This window comes from Neolamprologus multifasciatus, chromosome 23 (genome assembly GCF_963576455.1).
Source record: "Neolamprologus multifasciatus chromosome 23, fNeoMul1.2, whole genome shotgun sequence".
Taxonomy (NCBI): domain Eukaryota; kingdom Metazoa; phylum Chordata; class Actinopteri; order Cichliformes; family Cichlidae; genus Neolamprologus; species Neolamprologus multifasciatus.
In genome coordinates, this window is record NC_140460.1 from 21,296,385 (window position 1) to 21,321,912 (window position 25,528).

General features: G+C 38.6%; 4 protein-coding genes across 4 annotated transcripts; all 4 read left to right on the top strand.

The window, feature by feature from the left end:
• The first annotated feature begins 1,238 nt into the window (after window positions 1-1,238).
• On the top strand, window positions 1,239-2,562 carry LOC146491507 (secretory phospholipase A2 receptor-like). The gene has a single exon (XM_085152737.1). The coding sequence runs from the start codon at window positions 1,611-1,613 to the stop codon at window positions 2,349-2,351; it is 741 nt and encodes a 246-aa protein (XP_085008863.1). The 5' UTR covers window positions 1,239-1,610; the 3' UTR covers window positions 2,352-2,562.
• Window positions 2,563-7,900: 5,338 nt separating this feature from the next.
• Window positions 7,901-8,675, top strand: LOC146491508 (macrophage mannose receptor 1-like). The gene has a single exon (XM_085152735.1). The coding sequence runs from the start codon at window positions 7,920-7,922 to the stop codon at window positions 8,658-8,660; it is 741 nt and encodes a 246-aa protein (XP_085008861.1). The 5' UTR covers window positions 7,901-7,919; the 3' UTR covers window positions 8,661-8,675.
• Window positions 8,676-12,129: 3,454 nt separating this feature from the next.
• LOC146491509 (macrophage mannose receptor 1-like) lies at window positions 12,130-13,638 on the top strand. The gene has a single exon (XM_085152734.1). The coding sequence runs from the start codon at window positions 12,145-12,147 to the stop codon at window positions 12,883-12,885; it is 741 nt and encodes a 246-aa protein (XP_085008860.1). The 5' UTR covers window positions 12,130-12,144; the 3' UTR covers window positions 12,886-13,638.
• Window positions 13,639-21,677: 8,039 nt separating this feature from the next.
• LOC146491510 (secretory phospholipase A2 receptor-like) lies at window positions 21,678-24,749 on the top strand. The gene has a single exon (XM_085152736.1). The coding sequence runs from the start codon at window positions 22,915-22,917 to the stop codon at window positions 23,653-23,655; it is 741 nt and encodes a 246-aa protein (XP_085008862.1). The 5' UTR covers window positions 21,678-22,914; the 3' UTR covers window positions 23,656-24,749.
• Window positions 24,750-25,528: the final 779 nt, after the last annotated feature.

Below are 25,528 nucleotides of genomic sequence, written 5' to 3' on the forward strand. Positions count from 1 at the left end.
AATTATCCACACCCACCGCCACGCTATGCATTCTGGGTTATGTTGGGCCACAAAGTCTACACCGCCACATCCTTAAAATTCAGGGAAATGAAGGACGCATTTGAGGGCCGCATTTCGAACAGCCTTTGAATTGGGACAGCCTTCGTCGCGTCGTTGTGACGTAATCGGCCTTAAAATGCGGCCTTTAAGGCTGCAGACCCTGAATTGGGATACAGCCGAAGAGAGAGGCCTTTCCTACAAAATCTCCCCAACTGACACACCTGCATCAGCAATCACGCCACACCTCACTCACACTTCACAAACCTGAAATTTGTTTCTTAACTTTGAGGATTAGGAAGAAGAGTATAAATATTACTTACTAACCAAGTGCATGATAATTAAATTTTTTCAATGTGGACCATTTTTGGGGAGAAATGTGATTAAAAACCTGAAATCCCCAAACATCCACTCTACCAAGCAACTACTTGTAATGTATATCTTGTAATGGGAAACTATGGAGCATGTAGCCTACTGTGCAAAGGTTTTAGACAGGTGTGAAAGAATGCTGTAAACAAAGGATGCTTTGTGTTACTCATTTATTTTCATCAATCAACAAAATGCAGTGAATGAACAAAAGAGAAATCTAAATCTGATCAATATTTGGTGCGACCACCCTTTGCCTTCAAAACAGCATCAATTCTTCTAGGTACACTTGCACACAGTTTTAGAACGAACTCGGCTGGTAGGTTGTTCCAAACATCAGAGAACTAACCACAGATCTTTTGTGGATCTATGCTTCCTCACATCCTTCTGTATCTTCATGTAATCCCAGACACACTCCATGATTTTGAGATCAGGGCTCTGTGGGGGCCATACCATCACTTCCACTACTTCTTGTTCTTCTTTAAGCTGAAGATAGTTCTTAATGACTTTGGCTGTATGTTTGGGGTCGTTGTCCTGCTGCAGAATACATTTGGGGCCAATAAAAAATCATTTATATTTCTGAAAGCATTATTTGTTTACACCATTTTTTCATACCTGCCTAAAACATTTGCACAGTACTGTACTTCCTAAACTTTATCATTTTAAAGTTTATGATGTTTCATGGAACACAGTTTGTTCCCTTAGTGGCTGGTTTGTTTGTTTTTTAGCAGAAAGTTCTTCTTTTTAACTAAATAACCAGATCATGTGCAAATCCTAAATCATTTGTTTCTTTTTAATTTGCATTTATGGTGATTTAAAGAAAAGTGTGATGTCAAATGCCAATCTGCAAAGAAGATTAATTTACAAAATACAACCATCTTTTTTTAAAAAAAAAAATATTACTCAAAGGAGGCCACAATATCTGTGAGAAATAAATGTTACACTTTAGAATTCTAAATTGGTACCAGTTACGTTTTTAGTTATTAATAATTTGCTGCATTCATCTGCTGCTTGGAAAAGTACAAGTGAGCAGTAGTTTTGTGTTCCTGCTACTGAATAGGTAGCAGGAACAACAGGTGCCGAGAATCAAAGGGCTGTCCTAATATACAAATACTTTTTGACAGGCGAAGCTCACATCTCCAACATATATCTTCCAAAACCTCTGTGGATCCTCATTTCTCTGCAGAATCCTTCAAAACAAGACAACAATGGATCAGATCTTCACCTGCATCCTACTCCTGATGGGATTATTTGGAACTTTTACAAAGTACGTTCACGTTAATGACAAAATGAATTGGCTTGAAGCTCAGACTTACTGTCAGCAGCACTACACAGACCTGGCCCCTGTCAGTAACGACAAGGATGCCAACAAACTTCAGCAGCGCTCCAGCAATGTCAATCACTATATCTGGATAGGACTGGTGAGAAATTGCTCAAACAGAACGCAATGGCTGTGGTCAGGAGGTGGAGTGGCATCCACGTTTTTCTGGAACCCAGGTGAACCTAACGACTTTAACGGGAATGAAGACTATGGCTGTATGTGGAAAAGCAAGTGGTATGATGCAAGCCTATGGCATAAAATAACCTTCTTCTGCTACAGTGCAGCAGTGGTGACTGAGAAAAAGACTTGGGAGGAAGCTCTGGAGTACTGCAGGGAGCACCACGATGACCTGGCCAGTGTGGTGTCTGAGACCGAGATGCTGCTGATCCAGAAAGAGTTGAGCAAACATAACACCACTGAACACGTCTGGACTGGCTTGCGTTTCCTGGCTCGGGACTGGCTGTGGGTCGACGGGCAGGAGATGGACTACGAGGCCTGGGGTCAAGGGAGAAAACCATCATGTCCACATGCTAAGATTAAGTGTGGAGCCTTGAAGGTGACAGAAGGGAGTAAGGCTGTTTGGGAGGCTCGTGACTGTGAGGAGAGACTACATTTTATTTGCTACTGAGCTAGTTTACTTTGCAAAGTTCATTTGAAATACACTCTGACTACTGTGGTTAGTGCAGTTTGATTATCTCTCTCGTTTGTTTATTTGTATTTTACATCTTGACATGTAATTGTCTCATTTATCTCTTGTGTATTTCAGTTGCAATTACTTCAAGCAAACTATGTTGTAATATATTGTTGTGTAAAACAAATACATTTAGAAACAATGTGGATGTTAATTCAAAATAAATAAAAACTAATAATAAAAGTAGTTCAAAATAATCTCTTGATTTTGTTCATAATTTTATTTATTTATTCTAGTTTTTCTTGCACACATTTAAAAGAAAAATACAAACATTTATATTCAAACCAAAAGTCTTGTTTCCCTTTTTATAGTAATTGAAGATATATGCAGTATGACAATTCACCCATCAAGAAAAACAGGATCAGAGATGGCATAGGCAGAAACTAATGAAACTTAGCTGAAACCTGAATCCATAGGGAGAGAGAGAAAGAGAGACACAGACAAGCCAGCAAAAAGCAGGAGAAAACACAAGGCTTATATACTCACCGGATCAAAGGAGACAAGGAAGCAAAGCAAAATACACTAACATGAGACACAGACCTTCAAAGTAAAACAGGAAGTACACAGACACAGAGCGGAGGGAGAAAGAGGAGATGGAGAAGCACATGACGGGATGAGGAAAACACAGAACACAAGGAGTGGGAACATGGCACCAGAACTAACATCACAACATGAACACAGACACACAGAGGGAGACACAGAGGGCAAATATATGAGGGAAACCTATTAAATATTCAGCGAACTAAACAGAGAATACAGGAAACCTAAACTAAAACACTAAACACTGTAGGATGAACTAGGACTAACAAAGTGAACTTTGAACAACAATCCACAACACAAAATCACAAAGACACAAGAAAACTCAAAACACTGGGTCGAGAGAGCCAGGATCCCGAGAAGAACACTGTTTTCACATAGGAAACATCAAAGGACAAAACAAGAGGAGACAAATGTAATAGGAAAGGATCTAAAAACTTTAAGTCATCTGTAACTAAACTGGAGTCACAAAGAATAAAATATTGACCAAAACAGGGATCAGAAATTCTCACAAGCACCAGTAACTCAGAACATTAAAATAAACTAAACATAAACCACTTCTCAAAACACACATAAAAAAACACAAACCCACAAAACTCAAAACAAAGAGTTAAAGACCAAGGGACCAGGACCAGCTTCCACATATACTGCACATAGATATTACAGCATAAGTACATGTTTCAAACATAAACATTGCCCGAATAGTAGGGAAATTTGTGTTTGGTTGATTATTTCTTTATGGTAACATTGTTTCTGGCAGTAAACCTTATACTATCAGAAAGCTGATATTGACTCTTGTTTTGAGCTTCTGGTACTCCAGGTGCTAACAATCAGATACTTGACTGGTGCCTACTTTGCAGCAACTGTGAGCATTGATCCTGCTGCAGTGGTCAGTTGGTTTCTTCTCTAATTATGCCATGTTTGACTGATTAGGATAGGACCTATGCCATAGGGTGACTTCAAGCATATGTTCCATAAAAACAAATGCAACATTATTTGTAGTGAGCCCTGGTGCCATCTCCAAATTTGCATCATCCAAAGAGAGATTGTTTATCAGAGATTACCTCTGGAATTGGTGAGCTAGCAGGTGGATTTTCCTGCCTTCATTCCTAAACTCAACTTCACTGAACACTTGTTCAGTCCAGTCTTGCTTCTTTCATTTTCATGTGTATATAACAGATCTACTGTTGTCTTATTACAGCAGCTGGCTTCCTTGATCGCCTGCACATGATTATTTTTTTAACTGTTGCATACTCTTAATTTATATCCAGAGACAGGAGTTATCGTTACTGTACTGAGATACCATTTAGTATTTAGTTATTCATTGTAACCTAATCACTTTGTATGCCCCTACTGACAAGAGCCCCACATAATTTTGTATTATGACCGACATTTGGCAAATCAAATGAAACCATTTTCATCTTTCTGTCGACAGATAGACTAATGATTTTCCAGAATTTTAATCCTGCAACCCGGATAAAGATAGGAGGACGGCAGTTGTTGTAAATCCATTCAATTTTTTACTTTAACCAGACTCTAGACTTTGTTTGAATATTATGTAATATGAAGACAACATGTAGTATTTAAGTGACCAAGTAGTATAGGGGTAAAGGTTATTGAATAGGACTGGAATAAAATGACAAAATTGTGAAGGATTAAAATATTCCAAGAGCTCAACTTACTTAATCTAAACATGTTTAAGTCACGTTTCATGAACACAGCCTCAATGTCAGGAGGGATTCTTAGTTTATTGTTTATGAAACACCATACAATCCTGGTTGGTATGGACTGTAGCTAATCCACCAGACCATCAATGTCTTCACCGTCATCACAAAGCACTTCCCACATGGCCGCTTCTGGTGAGGTATGTAACATACTGGGTAAATGATGGTAACATTGGGTCCAGAGAGGCATGATTAAGGTCACCAGAAACAAGGAAGAGGGGGATGGGGATGCTGTGTCTGGATTTTACTAGTCACAGAGTGGAGAACATAACAGACTGTGTCAGGTAGCAGTTCAATGTCTATGCTTCAGACTTGCTTTGTAAATGTGATGAGCCCACTGTTACAACATCTCTTAGCTATCATGCACAATTTATATTTTTGGATTTATAGTTTGAGGTTTGAGGCAAGCATGTACACAAATACTATCTAAAAATGTATTGAAAACGTTTCTACCCATATGGAAAAGAAATAGTAAAAACTTATAGGATTTACTCATGAAAGTGGCCACTTTCTCACTACTTTCATATATTGTTTTAGTAAGTATCCAAAACATACAAGTTTCATTATATAATTTTTCAAGGGATCTTATATCTGTTTTCACTCTTGTATGCTTTTCATACAAGTTTCACACAAGACAGATACAAACCTTATAAGATTTATATATATCCTTTCCATATGGGTAGATTTGCAATGTAATTCTACCCAAATGAGCAGAAGATAAGATGAAGAAAACAGACTTGTGAAGAATGAAAGTAAGAATGGTGAAGGGAAAATAAAACTGCAGTTGAGAAAAAATTGTAAAAAATATAAATTGTATCCCTCTCACACACCATATAAAGACATATTTTTCATATTTTCATATTTCATACCCTTCAATTTGTTCTCTTGACCTCTGCACTTTGTTTGTTTTGTTTGATTTGTACCCAGCTACACCAATTAAAAATGGAGTTTACCTTGTCGTGATAAAATTTGGATTTTTGTCAGCTTGTGCATATTTTTTTCAAATTCTTTTTTATATCTTGTGTGATTAGGTTCAACCTAATCACAACCTTAGCCAAAGACTTTACATATTTAACTTAGACTTTACCTTAATGTGTTTAATGTAAATAAATCTGTAATAATTTCATAAGTGCAAAGCATCAACCACAAACACAACTGTTTACAACTCTGTGAAATAGAGGGCACCAGAAACAAAAACTAAAAGCCATGTGCTGCTCAGTCATGAAATAACAAACTAATGTGCTGCACTGGACTTTAAAAGCATCAAAACTACTTTACTTGAATAACAGTTTTGATGCTTTTAACTACAACTGCAATTAAGTTCCTTCAAGGATGTCAAAATAATGCAAATTGTGTTTAAAGAGTTTCAAATATCATTAAGAAATCCTTAATGAAATGCATCTAAGAATATTTGATGTTTACAAGCTGCAAAGATCACTCTACTGACAAAGATTCAACTTCCAATGCAAAGGACTTCCGATGCAAACAAGGAGTCTTGGAAATGTCTGGAGGAAGAACTATGACGTTTTTTATTATATGGTTTACACAAAACTACACAATAAGGACAGTACGAGCCATGTCAAAATACAAAAATGAACAAATGCCATGTGGCAGTAAGGTGTGGTATGGTCATGGGTAAGCTGCAGAGAGAGGAGAGCTTGAGGGTACAGTGGAAAGTACCAGGAGAGGCTGGCTGGTGTGAATGTTATCATTCTGCTTCTCCTATTTATGTAATAGCGTGCTGGGATCAGGGAGAAGCAGTACGGTGAGCAGCTGTTACAATGGGAACAGCTACAAAGTCACAGCATACAGTGAAAAATATTGAAAGATAGTCTGTCTGTGTTGGGATGCTCCAGCGGCCTGTCGTGCTATATGCTAATTCAAGGTATTAACAGACAGAGTAGCAGTAGGAGAATTAAAGAAAGAATTAGGAATAAAAAGACAACAAAACAAAGTAAAACACATTCTTATACCTCTCATACAATGTAAGATTTTTTTTCAGTCATCGTACAATTTCTCTTCTAAACGTTTTCATTTGTTTTTCAAGTAGGATGTCGTGATAATATGAGAAATGACTTTGACTTCTTCCTGAAAACGAATTTGTTTGTGCGAAGCCAGCAACACTTCAGTTTTGCCTTTTGCAAATTAAAAATTTGTTTACCTTGTTCAAACAACCTTGGTCTTTCTTTCAGCTTATGTAAAGGTTCAAAGCGTTTTAAATCTGGCATCCATTCAAAAAACAAATAAATAACCCCCTGTGAAGCTCATATTTGTGATTAGGCCCAATTAATGTTAAATAAACTAAATAAATTGACCTACAATCTTTTTCTTCAACCTTAACATTTAGCTGCCTCACATTCAACTGCCTTATATCTTTCTATCACTAACCAATTTTTTTTTTTGAAGCTCCACATGAAACAAAATATGCTACAGGAGGCAGATTTAGGACTCGCTATGCAGTACTCTGAAGACAAGTGGTGAACTCAAATGACAGCTTTATTGCTGAAGCTCATGTAAAAATACAAACAAAGCTAAGACATAGCCAGAGATGCAAAACTGAGGGATTAAAGAAAAAACAAGGAACATACAGTGTGAGAGAGCAGGGCAAGAAACAGAAGGAAACTGAGTGTTTAAATGTTTATATGGGGTAATTAGGACGAAAGGACGCTGCAAGAAGCCAAACTGAACACAAAATACATGAGATGATGCAAAATAACACAAGAAGTGACAAAAAATAAACACTACTTAGAGGGAAACTTAACTGGACACAGCGAACACAGGAGGAGGCTGAGGAAAGCAGAATACAAATATAAAACAGACATTAACTGAAGCTCAATGACTAAATAATAACAAAGAAATCCAAAAATGATCCAAAACATAATTTTAAAGAACCACTGGATATTAATACAAAAACTCTGAACTGAAAACAAAAGAGAATAAACTCAAAACACTGGCTCAACGACTCAGGAGCCATCATAGGGCATTTGAGCTGAAGATTTCATCCAACTTTTATTGCACTGTTTAGTGTATGGTGATTAATAAATTGATACATCAGCTACTTGAAGAAGTACATGTGAGCAGTAGGTGCGTGTCCCTGCTGCTGAGAACAAACGAGTTCTCAGAATAAAAGAGCCATCCTGATATGCAAATATTTTTGAATGGCAAAGTTGACAAATCCAGCATATATCTTACAAATGTCTTCGGATCCTCATTGCTATGAAAGACTCTTCTAAAGAAGACAACAATGGATCAACTCTTCACCTTCATCCTGCTCTTGCTGAATTTGTCTGGAACGTTTACCAAGTACATTTATGTTGACCAGAAAATGGGTTGGCTTGAAGCTCAGAGTTACTGTCGGCAGAACTACACAGACCTGGCCCCTGTAAGTACTGAGAAGGATGTCAACAAACTTCAGCAGCTCTCCAGCAATGTCAATCACTATATCTGGATAGGACTGGTGAGAAATTCGCCAGGTAATGGTCACTGGACATGGTCAGGAGGTGGAGTGGTGTCCAGGAATTTCTGGGCAGGACATCAACCTGACAAGTGTCAGGGTAATGAAGATTGTGGCTGTGTGTTTAACAACAGATGGTACGATGCAACCCAATTGTATCAAACAACCTTCTTCTGCTACAGTGCAGAAGTGGTGATGGAGGAAAAGACTTGGGAGGAAGCCTTGGAGTACTGCAGAGAGCGCTACAAGGACCTGGCCAGTGTGGCATCTGAGACCGAGAAGCTGATGATCCAGAAAGAGCTGAACAAACTTAACACCACTGAAATTGTCTGGATTGGCTTGCGTTTCCTGCCTGGGGACTGGCTCTGGGTGGATGGGCAGGAGATGGACTACACGGCCTGGGGTCAAGGGGGAAAACCAATGTGTCCACAACCCAAGATGAAGTGTGGAGCCCTACAGGTGACAGGAGCCAATCAGGGTACTTGGGAGGCTCGTGACTGTGAGGAGAGACTACATTTTGTTTGCTACTGAAGTAGTTTATTTTGCAAACTTCATTTGAATTAGCTTTTATTTACCTATGGTTAGCACAAATCTGTGTTTTATATATTTTATTTATTTGTATTTTCCCTCTTGATGTCTAATTTACGTTTTATTTCATTTCGATTGTGTGAGCATGACAAAGTCACCTTTCCATCATATTATAAATACTGTTTCATCGGTTTAGTGTCACAATTTCAATTGATTTGATTGAATTTTTTTTGATCACCTGATCTCTGCTACTGCTGTGCCGAGGTTTACTGCTGTTTGTGGAGTTACACAACTGAAGGTAACAAAATTTAAGCAGATGTTTCATGAGTTGTCCTGGTCCATCCTCTATACTGACAGTACACTCTTTACGCTGTCTTTTTACTAGATAGTATGGAGGTGGAATTCAGTCAATGAAGCTAAGCATCATCAGCTTAATTTCAAATTCATCTCTGCTATACTTAATGTAACTTACACAGCTACATATTATTAATAACATTTCCAGCAACATTCCAATCTCCAATCTTTAAGCAACAAATATCTTAGATGCAATGTATTATGTTATTACAAAAATCACCTGGTTGCAATTACTAAATTAATATACTTTTTCTTACTAATCCCAGTAAGAAAAAGTAAGATTCTGTTCATCTGGACGCAACGTTTTCGGTGGGAGAAACGTTTCGTCACTCATCCAAGTGACCGAAAACGTTTCCCCAACTCTATAAACAGCACATTTGCATAATGACTGGAACTAATACCACTGAAGAAAAATGGGCTGTGAGGTCATTTTCTTGGTCATTAAAATGCAAATTGTCATGACCATTGATCAATATATGATATATGTAAATGTTTAAATACAGAATACCTGTTTAAAGATGTCCCAAACACATTTACTGTGTAAGAGTATTTTTGTCTAATATATTTATAAATTTATTTACAGTTGATTATTTGCACGCCTCAATAGAGAAGCAAAAATGTTTATAATTAATTCATCACCCACAGCCCCCTGTGATCTATCCATTTGTGTGACTGATAGATATGATAGACATGACATACATTTGATGTTTACACAAAAATAAATAAAATATTCAACAAGCTGTAGACTTTTCTTATTATCGGGGCGAACATGGCTCAAGAGTTGGCAGTTTGTCTTGTAATCCGGTTTGAGCCCCGGCTCGGACAGTCTCGGTCGTTGTGTCCTTGGGCAAGACACTTCACCCGTTGCCTACTGGTGGTGGTCAGAGGGCCCGGTGGCGCCAGTGTCCAGCAGCCACGCCTCTGTCAGTGCGCCCCGGGCAGCTGTGGCTACAATGTAGCTTGCCATGACCGGTGTGTGAATAAGTGAGAGAGAAACCTCTGGCAGAACCAGGCTCAGTGAGGGATGGCCATCTGCCTCAAACCGGTCTTGGGGTTTTTAAAATGATTCACTAGATGTGAAATAAATTGCCTTGTTTGAATTGTTTGTTGTTAGGCAATTTAAAGGCTCACTTTGATGTCAACTTATACACTTACATGGTCCAAATAATTTGAAATAAATATTTGCAGAACTATAAATATTTACAGAACATTCGTCAGTGGTACTGGGTCCCCGGCTACAATGTAGCTTGCCATGACCGGTGTGTCAATGGGTGGATGACTGAATGTAGTGTAAAGCGCTTTGGGGTCCTTAGGGTCTAAGTAAAGTGCTATACAAATACAGGCCATTTACCATTATGCTATAGTCTACTAAAGATTTGTTGCAACATAAAAATCACCAATGAAATACCTGAAGCTTTGTTTGTGGGAAGAGAACCATTTCATCACTCATCCAAGTGACTTCTTCAGTCTCAGCTAAATGCAGGTTTCCCCAACCTTATAAACATGCATTTGCATAATGACTGAAACTAGCACCACTGATGAACAATGGGGTGTGAGGCAAGCTTCTTGATCATTAATATGCAAATTTTCAAGACCACTGATTAAAGACCATTCATCAGTGACATCAGTGACTAATGATCATTGATCAATGACAATAATCAATGGCCATGAGTACCATTCAGAGTCCAATCATTTGGACCCCTAGATACAAACTCTGCGATGTAATCTTCACTATCCTCACAAAGTATTTAATGGGTAAAGTCACCCAGATAAGGAACAAAGGGGGGATCCATTTGCTTTGACGAACTGTTTCATAATACAGACCACAATCATGTAGGTTCTCTAATAAAACATGTTGTACAATATGAATCTTTATTATCATGGCACCCACAAAGACATTGACATCTTTCATGGTGATCCTCTACCATCAGCACAACACCAATACACACAAAAAACATTTGACGTTTACAGTATAATGAGACCACTGGACACTGGCTACATATAAAAAGACAAAGATGCAATATACAGAATTAAAGCAAAAATGTTGAAAGCAGAACAAAAGGCAGTTCAGAAAAACAAACAAATAAACCATTTGTATTACATATTTTTTCATTCCTCTTTGAATTTGCTTTCTTGACCTCTTCATTTGTTTTCCAAGGGGGCTGACGGAGTGGTATGAAAAATGACTTTGCCTTCTTCCTGAATATTATGATTTGCTTGTCTGATGTGAACCAAGCAACATTTCATTTTTGCCTTATGGAAAATAAAAATTTGTTTAACTTGTCCCGATAACCTTGTGGTTTTTTTCATCTTGTGTATGTGTTGTGGTTGGGTGTGGTTTGTGGCTTGGCTGTCCGCAGTATATTTTCAGTGTTTTTGGGGATCCCTGAAAGAAAACTATTTCCCAAAGTGATCGCCTTGTGGTTCTCATTGGTGTGTTTAAGTACAATGATCATGAAATAAACTGAGTCACTCATTTTTATGGTTAGGCTCAGTTAATATGAAATAAAGTAAATAACCTGACCTAGAATCTCTTTCTTTAACTATAGCTGAATACATTTAACAGTAACTAATTTGAACTCGAATTAAATTGCTTATACTTAAACAAGCTTTCACTTTCATGGATTTGACAAGATGCTATAATACGTAGTAGTAAAGTAAGTAGAACTTTCACGCTATTATGAATGTTTTGTATTTACAACTTTGTACACTTTTGAGATAATTATACGTAAATGGGAGGAGAAAATATGTGTACCTCTAGAAGTAGTTTAATTAGTTGAAGTTAAAATAAAAGATTTAACCAGATTCAAAAACTTTCATTTAATTTAATTTTCTTCCACTTTTATGTTTTCAAGCTTGATATATGAGATGAAAGTTTCATTTAAATTGTTTTGTACTTTAAAAATCCAAGTTAGTCCAGTTTGATTTTACAATGACTAATAAATACATCAGCTACTTGAACAAGTATAAGTCAGAAGTCTGTGTCCCTACTGCTGAAAGCAAATAGGTTCTTAGAATAAATGGGATGTCCTGTTATGCAAATACTTTATGACATGCTCACATCTCCAGCATATATCTTACAAATGTCTTTGGATCCTCATTGCTATGAAAGACTCTTCTAAAGAAGACAACAATGGATCAACTCTTCACCTTCATCCTGCTCTTGCTGAATTTGTCTGGAACGTTTACCAAGTACATTTATGTTGACCAGAAAATGGATTGGCTTGAAGCTCAGAGTTACTGTCGGCAGAACTACACAGACCTGGCCCCTGTAAGTACTAAGAAGGATGTCAGCAAACTTCAGCAGCTCTCCAGCAATGTCAATCACTATATCTGGATAGGACTGGTGAGAAATTCGCCAGGTAATGGTCACTGGACATGGTCAGGAGGTGGAGTGGTGTCCAGGAATTTCTGGGTAGGACATCAACCTGACAACTGTCAGGGTAATGAAGATCGTGGCTGTGTGTTGAACAACACATGGTACGATGCAACCCTATTGTATCAAACAACCTTCTTCTGCTACAGTGCAGAAGTGGTGATGAAGGAAAAGACTTGGGAGGAAGCCTTGGAGTACTGCAGAGAGCGCTACAAGAACCTGGCAAGTGTGGCATCTGAGACCGAGAAGCTGATGATCCAGAAAGAGCTGAACAAACTTAACACCACTGAAATTGTCTGGATTGGCTTGCGTTTCCTGCCTGGGGACTGGCTCTGGGTGGATGGGCAGGAGATGGACTACACGGCCTGGGGTCAAGGGGGAAAACCAATGTGTCCACAACCCAAGATGAAGTGTGGAGCCCTACAGGTGACAGGAGCCAATCAGGGTACTTGGGAGGCTCGTGACTGTGAGGAGAGACTACATTTTGTTTGCTACTGAAGTAGTTTACTTTGCAAACTTCATTTGAATTAGCCTTTATTTACCTATGGTTAGCACAAATCTGTGTTTTATATATTTTATTTATTTGTATTTTCCCTCTTGATGTCTAATTTACGTTTTATTTCATTTCGATTGTGTGAGCATGACAAAGTCACCTTTCCATCATATTATAAATACTGTTTCATCGGTTTAGTGTCACAATTTCAATTGATTTGATTGAATTTTTTTTGATCACCTGATCTCTGCTACTGCTGTGCCGAGGTTTACTGCTGTTTGTGGAGTTACACAACTGAAGGTAACAAAATTTAAGCAGATGTTTCATGAGTTGTCCTGGTCCATCCTCTATACTGACAGTACACTCTTTACGCTGTCTTTTTACTAGATAGTATGGAGGTGGAATTCAGTCAATGAAGCTAAGCATCATCAGCTTAATTTCAAATTCATCTCTGCTATACTTAATGTAACTTACACAGCTACATATTATTAATAACATTTCCAGCAACATTCCAATCTCCAATCTTTAAGCAACAAATATCTTAGATGCAATGTATTATGTTATTACAAAAATCACCTGGTTGCAATTACTAAATTAATATACTTTTTCTTACTAATCCCAAAAAGTTGATTCTGTTCATCTGGACGCAACGTTTTCGGTGGGAGAAACGTTTCGTCACTCATCCAAGTGACCGAAAACGTTTCCCCAACTCTATAAACAGCACATTTTCATAATGACTGGAACTAATACCACTGAAGCAAAATGGGCTGTGAGGTCATTTTCTTGGTCATTAAAATGCAAATTGCCATGACCATTGATCAATATATGATATATGTAAATGTTTAAATACAGAATACCTGTTTAAAGATGTCCCAAACACATTTACTGTGTAAGAGTATTTTTGTCTAATATATTTATAAATTTATTTACAGTTGATTATTTGCACGCCTCAATAGAGAAGCAAAAATGTTTATAATTAATTCATCACCCACAGCCCCCTGTGATCTATCCATTTGTGTGACTGATAGATATGATAGACATGACATACATTTGATGTTTACACAAAAATAAATAAAATATTCAACAAGCTGTAGACTTTTCTTATTATCGGGGCGAACATGGCTCAAGAGTTGGCAGTTTGTCTTGTAATCCGGTTTGAGCCCCGGCTCGGACAGTCTCGGTCGTTGTGTCCTTGGGCAAGACACTTCACCCGTTGCCTACTGGTGGTGGTCAGAGGGCCCGGTGGCGCCAGTGTCCAGCAGCCACGCCTCTGTCAGTGCGCCCCGGGCAGCTGTGGCTACAATGTAGCTTGCCATGACCGGTGTGTGAATAAGTGAGAGAGAAACCTCTGGCAGAACCAGGCTCAGTGAGGGATGGCCATCTGCCTCAAACCGGTCTTGGGGTTTTTAAAATGATTCACTGGATGTGAAATAAATTGCCTTGTTTGAATTGTTTGTTGTTAGGCAATTTAAAGGCTCACTTTGATGTCAACTTATACACTTACATGGTCCGGATAATTTGAAATAAATATTTGCAGAACTATAAATATTTACAGAACATTCGTCAGTGGTACTGGGTCCCCGGCTACAATGTAGCTTGCCATGACCGGTGTGTCAATGGGTGGATGACTGAATGTAGTGTAAAGCGCTTTGGGGTCCTTAGGGTCTAAGTAAAGTGCTATACAAATACAGGCCATTTACCATTATGCTATAGTCTACTAAAGATTTGTTGCAACATAAAAATCACCAATGAAATACCTGAAGCTTTGTTTGTGGGAAGAACATTCTATACAAATTTCTAGGTTGTTGTAAGTTAGTTTGCCTCCATTATTTTTATCTCAATACATAGGAAAGATAATACTTCCATTGCGCAGCATCTATACATGATGTCATGCTGTAGCTGATCAAATAGACAGTCTGCGCTGCCCTCTACTGCTCAGAATGGTACCTGATGGCTTTGAGTTACCCTGTCGATTCAGTGGGAAAATGATTCTGTGAACCTTTCTGCAGATCTTTAGGCGTGCTCATCATTACATTGCATACTTCTCATTGCTCCTGTTCATTGTATTATTCCATTCTGTTCTATTCTGGTACATTGTATTAATGCATTACAGCACATACTGTTCAATTAGCAGCACTTCAGTTTTAAAATTAATAGCATAGAGTATGCAACATCATGTCAACTATATCATTAACAGATAATATTTTACATTCTCACTATCTCTCTTACTCACACACACAAAAGCTATGTCCCAATTCATAGGCCGCACACTTCGGAGACCCGGCCTTCGTGGTCTGCGTGGGCCGGCTCCTTCGCAGACCGAGAAGGCCGGAAGTGCGAGGCTGTGAAATGGGACGGTCTAGCCTTCAGATTTACATTACCAGCTGTCTTGGTGGAGTTTAATAGACTAAGTCATCTGCTCCTTTCTCGCTAATAAATAACACGACACTGGAGTAAATTCTCGACAACCTCACACTTCTGTTTAACCAGTTTTCTGTTTGACGTTTATTCAGATGTGAAAACTATAACTTTAATCTCACCCAAAGCGATTTACTCAGAAAGAAATAAAACGCTGAAAAAAGCCAAACAATTATATTTTTAAGTTATCTAAGTGACTTGTATATCATGCTTAACCTGAGTAGCGAAAGACCACAGGGGTCTGAAAACGACGTAAAGTCTGTTCTCAGTATTTATGTTAATGGCATTTAATTAGTTACTATGAAAAACTACTTTGCCTTCTGAAACAAAATATAATTTGTTTGTTGATCACAAAGTGCATAAAGCAACTTCAAAATCTGATTAACCTGTCACCACCATTTGGGTTCAGATTGGGCAGGTTGTTCCTGGCAGTCACATCCCTATAGGTCATACGGCCATTGCCCAGGTGAGCATTGAAGTCCTCTCGTGTTGAATACTCTCCTGCACGCCACCTAGTACCTGAAAGAAGGCCAGGTACTCAGGCTAAGGCTACGTCCACACGTACCCGGGTATTTTTGAAGACTGAGATTTTTCTATGCGTTTGCACCTTTGTCCACACGTAAACGGCGTTTTCGGTCACTGAAAACTGAGATTTTTAAAAACTCCTGCCAGGGTGGATATTTTTGAAAACTCAGTTTTTGCGTTTACGTGTGGACGAGGAAAACGGAAAAAACGCAGCGTCAAAGGTGTGCGATTTTTTGACGTCACACTGTGCGCCACGTTATTGTTTCGGTGAAATGGATTTCTACAATGGGGGACTTAGACAAAATACTGTTAATTGTACTCTCTGCAGTGTTTAAATGCTCACATATATACACACAGTTACTGTTCCTCCACACGTAGGACTCGGTTCTGATTCTATGCGCCAACTTTGTTTACTATTTCCAACCGAGGCTTCTAGACTTCTGATTGGCCAACATTTCTACACGGTTAGGCATATCGACACCTGTTGCTTTGGCATGTTCCTAGCAGCGTTTTCCTTCATTTTAGCTTGTATGTGTGGACGGGATTATTTTTTAAAACAAAAATGGAAAATCTCCATTTTCAAAAATACACCTGTATGTGTGGACATAGCCTGAGTAATCTGACTGGTTCCAGTGTTTCACATGCCATACCACAAGTCATTTTTGGAAGCTGGGTATTGGAGAACCAAGACCTCTGCCTGCCACCCGATCTGTTAAAATAGAGAAGCCTCTGGCAGAACCAGGCTCCGTGAGGGACAGCTATCTGCCTCAAACCGGTCTTGGGGTAAGTCAGTATGACATCTGGGTCTTTCCATTTCTCAATGAGAGACTTGTACACCATATTAGTGAAGAATATCACATTTTCAGCAGGGATTTGAATTTTTTTAATTCTAGGCCAGATTTTCCTGAACAGCCGCTTGGAGATGGCATCGGCTTTTTCAGAAGAGCAGGATGAGTCAGCATTTTTAATGACATGCTTCACCAAGTTCTCGATACAGATTTCCACAGAAGACCTGTATTTTTCAACCTCTTCAGCCGCACTCAGGGCTGGATTCTGCATAGACTCGATCAAGTGCTTTTTAATTATATGAATCTGTAAGTTTCCCGGTACTGGGTCCCCGTCATTCAGTAACATTAGTAAATGTTTTTATTTACAAAATGTTTTGCTATGGAGCTCTTGGTAAATGGCCTCATCAATCCTGTTTAATTTCTTTTTTATCTATATGCAGGTCTTTGATCCTGACGTCAGACAACATGTTGTCAAAGAGTAGCTTGTGGAGTGGAACAGGTGGTTTGTAGTGGGACTTTTTTGCAGCATGTGAGAGCACAGCATGAATAAGTGTGCTCGCATACTCCTTTTCATCAGCCTCAAAAGAATTGCCACTAACACCAGATGGTGATTTTTTTACCCCCAGTATTTGAAATATATTAGCTTCAAACTCTTGTAAAAGTGTTTTGGAAATCTTTTTAGTATCTGGTAGTTGGTCTCCATCATCTTCAGTTGTTCCACACCATGTGAATAAACTTGTTAGTAGGTTTCGCTTCTTTCGGAAGAGGTGATCTTTGAATATAGGAATGACCACTTCTTGTTGCGGCTGAGCTACGGCTAGTGCAATGATCACAAGATTAGGTAGAATATCAGCAGCTTTGTAATGCCTTTAAAAGATGCTGCAGTAGCTGGAGTTTGTAAGGGTGCCATTTGTGAGCAGCTAATATCCGCCAAAGGGATGTTCGACTAATGCCACTCTCCAGTGACATGCGGCGAGTGCTACGCTGTGGGCTCTTGCTGAATGAAGCTAGGACAGCCACTGATGTTTCTTCATTAGTGACAGTTTCCTTGCGTCCACATTTTGGCAAATCCAACACTGAACCAGTTTCACGAAACTTAGCAAGCAGTTTGCTGACTGTAGCATGGGAGATGGGTGGTCTTGTATTAGGGGTGGGTTTTGATAATCAATTTATCGATTACAATCGATTCTGGCTTGGATAACGTGATATCGATTCATTAAAATCCTGAATCGATTTTTAATATAAATTTATTTTGCCGGAAATGCCAGAATCTCAGGTGAAACCTCAGAAAATTTCGACAACCACAAAACAGCTAAAACAGTAAATGAGAGCAGGTACACGGATTCCGCTCAAAGACGTAAACACAGCGCAGCCCCGCGGATCAGAATCAGTGAGATGTCGCCTTTCTCACCCAACAGCACGGACACGGTCGGGGCTGAAAGCCGACAGCTCACTGATTCTGTTTTGGCGGGTCCGCGCTTTGTGTTTACGCCCTTTTTGCACTGATTCTAAAGCTGTTAGTTTTATCTCTCTCCAAACAATATTGATCGAACCAGCAGCAAAAGAAGATCCAAACTGCGCTTCACATAAACATCGTCATGGATTCCCTCTGACTTTTGCTGTTTTGCTTCTACCACACTTCATGCACAGCTCTCTCTCTCTCTCTCTCTCTCTCTCTCTCTCTCTCTCTCGGTGTACTTCAAGAACAGTTTCTCGTCTAAAAATCTGTTTTCTGCATTATTGGCTTGCTTGTTACGCACAAGTCTACCGTTGTTTACAGCGCTGTCGGCTGCTGTTTTTTTCCCTTTTACTTACTTCTGAAAAGAAAACCTAATTTCTGCCATTCAATACTGAACAAATATAACATTTTTAAAATTATGCAAAATGTGAAACGCTCAGCCGTGTTTCTAATAAAACCGCTGTAATTTCAGAAGTAATGTTCACATCAACATGTTCACATGTTGATTAATGGTTTTCTTTTGTTTTTGATCTACTGCAGAATATTTTTTTTATAAAATCCCAGGCCAGGAAAATCACCTTCATGTTTTTCTGTGTTTTATCTTCAGCTACTTTGACACAAAGGCATCTGCTGTGATGCTCACACCTTTGATAAAGTCTTGCGAGGTTCAGCTTCCTTTTTATAGATACAAAAATATGTAAATTTACTAATCTGAATTTTAATATTTCTGACTGTCTGAGGCAAAATTTCCCAGATTCAAATCGAATTGAATTGAATTGAATCCAATCCAATCGTGAATCGAATCGATTCTAGAAATCAGTGACAATACCCTGCCCTATCTTTTAGGGTGTCTTGCATTGAAATCTGCTGCAATGACCCGGTTACTACGTTCACCAGATATCAACACGATTTCGATTCGCTCCTCACGTGTTAACCTCTTCGACATGTCAGTGGCTGTGAACAAAGAGAAACTTGTAAATAACTCATCAAAGAATAAAGTTACGTTGAAAGCAAGCACACCATTGTTTTTCTTGTGATATTTTTGTTTGATGTGTAGTTTGATGTGTCACATGGCCCTCTTCCTATAGAGATTGAAAATGTGACGTCATTCAGGGGCAAAACCGCAAAGGATTCTGGGAACGAGTGGCAAGCGGTACTAGAGCACTGCAGGCTTTCACATGAAAACAGTCACACAGCGATAAAAAGAAACACAAAAAATGGCAAGAAGCTGTTGTATTATTAACTGCAATAGCCGGTCACATGACAGCCACGGGAAGCCGACGGGTAAAGAGATCGGTTGTTATCGGATTATGTCGTGGAAGAGAAATTGTTTAAGCCACGTTTCTGAAGTAACAAAGAGCCGACGGATGGCCTGGATTTCAGCAATTCGAAGACCAAAATATAAAGTTTCAGAACACTCCAGCTCACATGTTAGTCTGCTCCAAGCATTTCCACAAAGGCAAGTCTTCTGTTGTGGTTATTACGTAATTTATCGTAACATAATTGTTGATGTAGGTTACAAATAAGTCTTATATTGATTTGAATTGAATTCGTTGCGCTATGCTGCTTTGTTCACTGTGACTTTGCGGGCTAATGTTTGCCAATTTTTTGATGTGTTTTATAGAAAAACCAGCTTACAAAATGAAATGCAATCCAGACTGGGCACCCTTTATCAGCCTGGGTCAGACCGAGTATAAAACTGCTACACAGCGATTGGTTAAGAGAGAGAGCGATATCAAAACAGCCACGAAAAGTCACGCATATATGTCCCCAAGTGTTGTATTGAAACAAGTGATGAATAACTGTTTTTGAACATGTTTTTTTTTTTCATTGTTGATTTGTTTTTCACCGAAGCAGCTAATAAAGCATGATGGAATACAATGTTGCCTCTTTCTTCTAAGATTCTATAATAGAATGAAACAATAATGCCATTTATAAATAAAGAAAAATAGAATTAATTACAAAACACTCTTTTTTTCTATTAGATCTGAAAATGTTGTGTAATACTACAACCTGAAACAACAAATAGATTGTGTTGGTCTGTACAGGAGATAAAGAAAAAAATGTAACAACAGCGGTGAAATGGAATAGTCCAAATCGAGTAAACTGGACCTGGGCTTGTTGCAGGGATCTAAAGTTAGTAAACATTTTGTGAGTGTAGGGACTCACACTTCACTCGGGATCATATAATAATAAATATGTGCGTGATTAAAGTTGGGCAGCACGCTAACGTCCTTACTCCACTGCTCGTATGGGTCTGACCCTTTCACTCCTTTGATTTTTTTCCTCGTACTTTTTTTTTTTGCCTTTTCGTCAAGTCTGTCTTTGTACGGATCTGCCGCGTTCTCCGTTGTTTTGTACATAACTGTTTTTGGGGCAAATAAAATGAAAGTAGGGATTAAAACCGCAGAATTAATGATTACCGGTGCTGGAAATGCTAGTGTTTGATGCAGTGTCTTGATGTTGTTGCCACATGTACCCACAATGCAATGCGCGAAAGTCACGTGGTCCGTCAATCTCTATTGAAAAAACAAAAGTTGTATCCAAGATGGCCGACTTCTAATTGGCCACCATGGTCACCACCCATCTTGAGGAGTTTGCCCCCTCGCATATACTAATGTGCCACAAACAGGACTTTAATATCACCAACCATTCCCATGTTATTACGGTGTATCCATATAAATGGCCCACCTGTAGTATATAGCATATAGACAAGGCTGTATGTAAGCGTGAACAGTGAAAAATGTGGTTGTCGCACAGTGAAATAGTCCTTGGAAATATTGCATAGTTAAAGAATATTGCACAGTTAAGTTTGTATTTTTCACAGTGGTTTATCCCCTGAGTATATTTATTAATGTAACAGCCCTGGTGTATGTGCTGTTTAGGCCTCCTGTACACCAATCCTAAGGTTAACAGCTGGAACAGGTGATGTGCGGGTGGGATGTGTCCTTCAAGATGCTACAGGCTTTTCTGTGGTAGCAGGATCTGTACAGCTCCTCTAGGGAGGGAAGAGCACAGCCAAAGATCCTCTGTGCGCAGCCGATGATCCTCTGGAAAGAAGAGAAACCTCTTCAGAGGTTTCTTCCTGTTAAAAGAGAGTTTTTCCTCCCTACTGTCGCTAAGTGTCGTCTGATTGTTAGGGTCTCTATTTTGCACTGTAAACCAACTTGAGACAACTATTGTTGTGACGTGGCGCTGTATAAATAAAACTGAACTGAACTCAAGTAAATCATCACTGAGTAAAAAACATTTCACACGATATTGAGCTTAATCCATCAGAGTGAAGGTGCACATATTGAAGAAGCTTTGGGAGGGGGGTTAGTCTCAGAAGGTTTACAAATGTGCATGATATGATATATCATGACATAATAAAATCTGATCATTTTGACTTACAAAAGTTGGAGGACGCGTCTTGGGAAGAAACTGGATGAAAAGCGAGCTGAGGGATACAAACAGAGAATATTTTTTTTGACAATCATTTCTAAAATGGTCCATAGAAGAAAACTACACAGCAGTGACACCACAAGCCATGCAAGAATGAAAAAAATTCTATTATGTTGGGGCGTGGTCTGCAATGCCGTGGCTTGGGAGATGGATGCACCTGCATCCTGGTTACTGCTGTTGTTGGTACATGTGGCTGCGAGCTGCAAAGCTGCAGCCAGAGTGTAAACAGCAACTGATACTGACTGTATATGTAAGTGTGTAAAAACGGCAAATAGTAAGATTAACAGCAACAGTTTGTTTTTTGTTTTTTTGTAGAAATTTCTTGTGAACAATATTGTGGCGCACAGTGTGACATCAAAAACGACGCACACCTTTCACGTTCGTGACTAAATCTCTGTTTTCCTCGTCCACACATAAGCGCGAAAACTGAGTTTTCGAAACAAAATATCCACCCTAGCAGGGGTGGACATTCAAGCACTCAAATCTCTGTTTTGACTGATCAAAAATGTGTGGACAAAAGGCCCAAACACAAAGTCTGCGTTTTCAAAAATACCTGTGGACGTAGCCTCAGGGTGAAATAATACTGTTGAAAAATGCTGAAAAGCATGAAGTTGTCATGGGGTCTGCTGTGGGTTATTTATATTATGTATAGAAAGGCAAATCTGAAATATGCAGAATACAAGAAAGAATAGAGAAAGGAGAAAAATAGGAAAATACAAGAAAAACCCAACTATTTAAATCCCACTCAAAAAATATAAGGACCATTTTCAGTCCTCTTTTAATTTATTCTCTTGACCTGTTCATTTGTTTCTCAGAAGGTTGACACGACAATATGGAAAAATACTTATTTACTTATAAAAAATATGTGATTTGTATATGAAAAAAAACTGTGATTTGTTTGTGTAATGGGAACCAACAACACGTCAGTTTGTCTTATGCAAAAAAGATACTTGTCTAGCTTCTCCTATTAACCTTGGATTTCTTTAAGCATATGAATGGTTTCCAAGTATTGTTAACTTTGGGTAAACTGAAAAAACAAAACAAAAACAGCTATATTACCAATATGTCCTCCTTGTGACATGTGTGTGTGTAGTTGAAGGTTAAAATAAAAGATACATTCCTATTGAGTCAGTTGATGAAACAGATTAATTTTATACTTTTATTCAGGTTCTTTCAAATTTTTTGCTCAATGAAATTCAAATGATCAATAATCACAAATTTTCAACCTCCACATCTGAAGTGATCGTTTCATTCAACTTGTGTTGTACTACAGCATGGATAAAAAGGCTGCCCTGATATGTAAATATGCTTTGACATGCAAAGCTCACATCTCCAGCAAATATCTTACAAACCTCTTTAGATCCTCATTTCTCTGCTGAACCCTTTAGAGAAATTCAACAATGGATCAGATCTTCACCTGCATCCTACTCCTGATGAGATTATTTGGAACTTTTACAAAGTACATTCACGTTAATGACAGAATGAATTGGCCTCAAGCTCAGAGTTACTGTCAGCAGCACTACAGAGACCTGGCCCCTGTCAGTAACGACAAGGATGCCAACAAACTTCAGCAGCGCTCCAGCAATGTCAATCACTGTATCTGGATAGGACTCGTGATAAATTGCTCGAACAGAATGCAGTGGCTGTGGTCAGAAGGTGGAGTGGCATCCACTTTTTTCTGGAGACCAGGTGAACCTAATGACTTTAACGGGAATGAAGATGGTGGCTGCGTGTGGAATAAAATGTGGAATGATGAAAAACTACAGAATCAAAAAACCTTCTTCTGTTACGGTGCCGTTGTGGTGAAGGAGAAAAAGACTTGGGAGGAAGCTCTGGAGTACTGCAGGGAGCACCACGATGACCTGGCCAGTGTGGCGTCTGAGACTGAGATGCTGCTGATCCAGAAAGAGTTGAGCAAACATAACACCACTGAACATGTCTGGACTGGATTGCGCTTTCTGGCTGGGGACTGGCTGTGGGTGGACGGGCAGGAGATGGACTATGAGGCCTGGGGTCAAGAGAGAAAACCATCATGTCCACATGCTAAGATTAAGTGTGGAGCCTTACAGGTGACAGGAGGGAACAAGGCTGTTTGGGACGCTCATGACTGTGAGGAGAGACTACATTTTATTTGCTACTGAGCCTATTTACTGTGCAAAATTCATTTGCATTAATCATAAATTTCTGTGATTGATAAAGTTTTGAATCAAAACAGTTGTAGGAATGGAAAAGTCAGCTTTCAATTATTTAACAAACATTGTGTTTCTTAATTTTTTGTTTCAGTGAGCAAAACGTTTTAAAAATAAGAAAGGTTATTGAAAATAATCTCCAGATCCTGTTCATCATTCTAGCTTTTATAGCTTTTCTTGCACACAAAGAAAAACACTCATAATAGACAAGCAGTCTCGTGTTACATTTTGAGAATGCCCCACTGTTTGTTGACATAGTGAAGCTGCACTTGTTGAATGAGTGCTGTGATGGAATGGAATTATTCTGAAAGGTTTAAAAGTGCATATGATGTGATCGATAAGTGTAAACTAAACTAACTAATAAATTTGCAAATTTTGAATAGTAACAAATGCATGCTCCAATCCATACACAAATACAGACAATCTGAACAGAAGCAAAACTATTTAGAAATTTGTATATAAAAATCTGACTCAATAATCACAGTTCTATTCACAAGTTCATAAATCAAATCATTTTAGCTATGCTTTCCTGTCTGGATAAATATCTAAAGATACTGTTCACAATCTTTTCACTCACTTAAAAGCCATTAAATGCACAAATCGCCTGATATTCACAGATCACATTTTGAGACTCTTTTCACACTGAATTGTATATAACTTTGTTTTTGTGAAATGAAAAAAAATTCATCAACTATGCACTATAAAAAATGTGCATAGTAAATAAAAAATGTCTGAATTTGTCAGGTTTGTTTTATTTGTAACCAACAGCACATTTAAACAACATAAGTTGTGCTTTAGAGACGGCACATTTACATTTCAGGTTTTCAAAAAACAAAACAACCCTTAGTTTCAAAATGCAGAAAAAGCTAAAAAAAAAAAAAAAAAAAAGGTCTTTTTATTGAATTGGCTCATTATTGTAGAATCACAGGGATTTCATGGTTATTGAAATGTGTTCAGAATTTGCAAAGTTACGATGCCTCATGTTCTAAATGATGATACACTGCTCTCCCCTACATAAGCTGCCTTTATAGATTTTAAGTATCAGTATATGTCAAGCCTATTCAAATGGCGGCCCGCGGGCCAAATGCGGCCCAGAAGCAACCTGCGAGTGGCCCTGCCTGTGGTCCTGGCAGAAACACAGAGAAAACGCAAAAAATTAATTAATTAATTTTTTTTTTTTTTTTAAATATACAATTCCTACAGCGTAGTGTAGACTGTGAATGCAACACTACTAGTAGCCTAGCAATATTTAACCCACAATGCACCGTGATGTAAACATATTAAACAATCATCGTAATATATGATGCGACAACAGCATGTCTTTCTCTCTCCAAAAGCGCAAAATTGACAATGAAAACTGTCGGTTTAACCCTGCCTGGACTGACAAATACTTATTCATTTTACCGAGTTTAATAATCTTACAACCGGAGTTGTACTACCATGGTGAGGTAGGGCTGTAGTCCTGTACAGCCCAAGAGAAAGCTGCTGCATCTTCCCTTTGTGTTTGTTTCTTGGCGAAGAAGAAAAGGCCTTTCACAGATTCTGAAACGGTGAAATACTGTATGCTGGCCGTGGTGGATGCGGTGAAAAGTGATGAAAAAATTAAAGTAAGTGTGACATCTGCTATTAAAAACGTGCCCCTGTAGGACAGTTCAAATATTCGTAGAGTTGAAGTTCTGGCGTCAGACGAGTTTGAAATGCTGTTAGATGACCTGAAGAAAACTGATGTAATGTCTATAGCAGGAGATCACAGCTCACGGCTTACTACCGTTAGAGGGACACACAGCTGGCGAAATAATGTTTGAGAAGATTTCAGCTCTTTTTG

Excerpts from the sequence above, each read along its gene's own strand:
- LOC146491507 (XM_085152737.1), top strand. The coding sequence starts at position 1,611 with ATGGATCAGATCTTCACCTGCATCCTACTCCTGATGGGATTATTTGGA.
- LOC146491509 (XM_085152734.1), top strand. The coding sequence starts at position 12,145 with ATGGATCAACTCTTCACCTTCATCCTGCTCTTGCTGAATTTGTCTGGA.
- LOC146491510 (XM_085152736.1), top strand. The coding sequence starts at position 22,915 with ATGGATCAGATCTTCACCTGCATCCTACTCCTGATGAGATTATTTGGA.
- LOC146491508 (XM_085152735.1), top strand. The coding sequence starts at position 7,920 with ATGGATCAACTCTTCACCTTCATCCTGCTCTTGCTGAATTTGTCTGGA.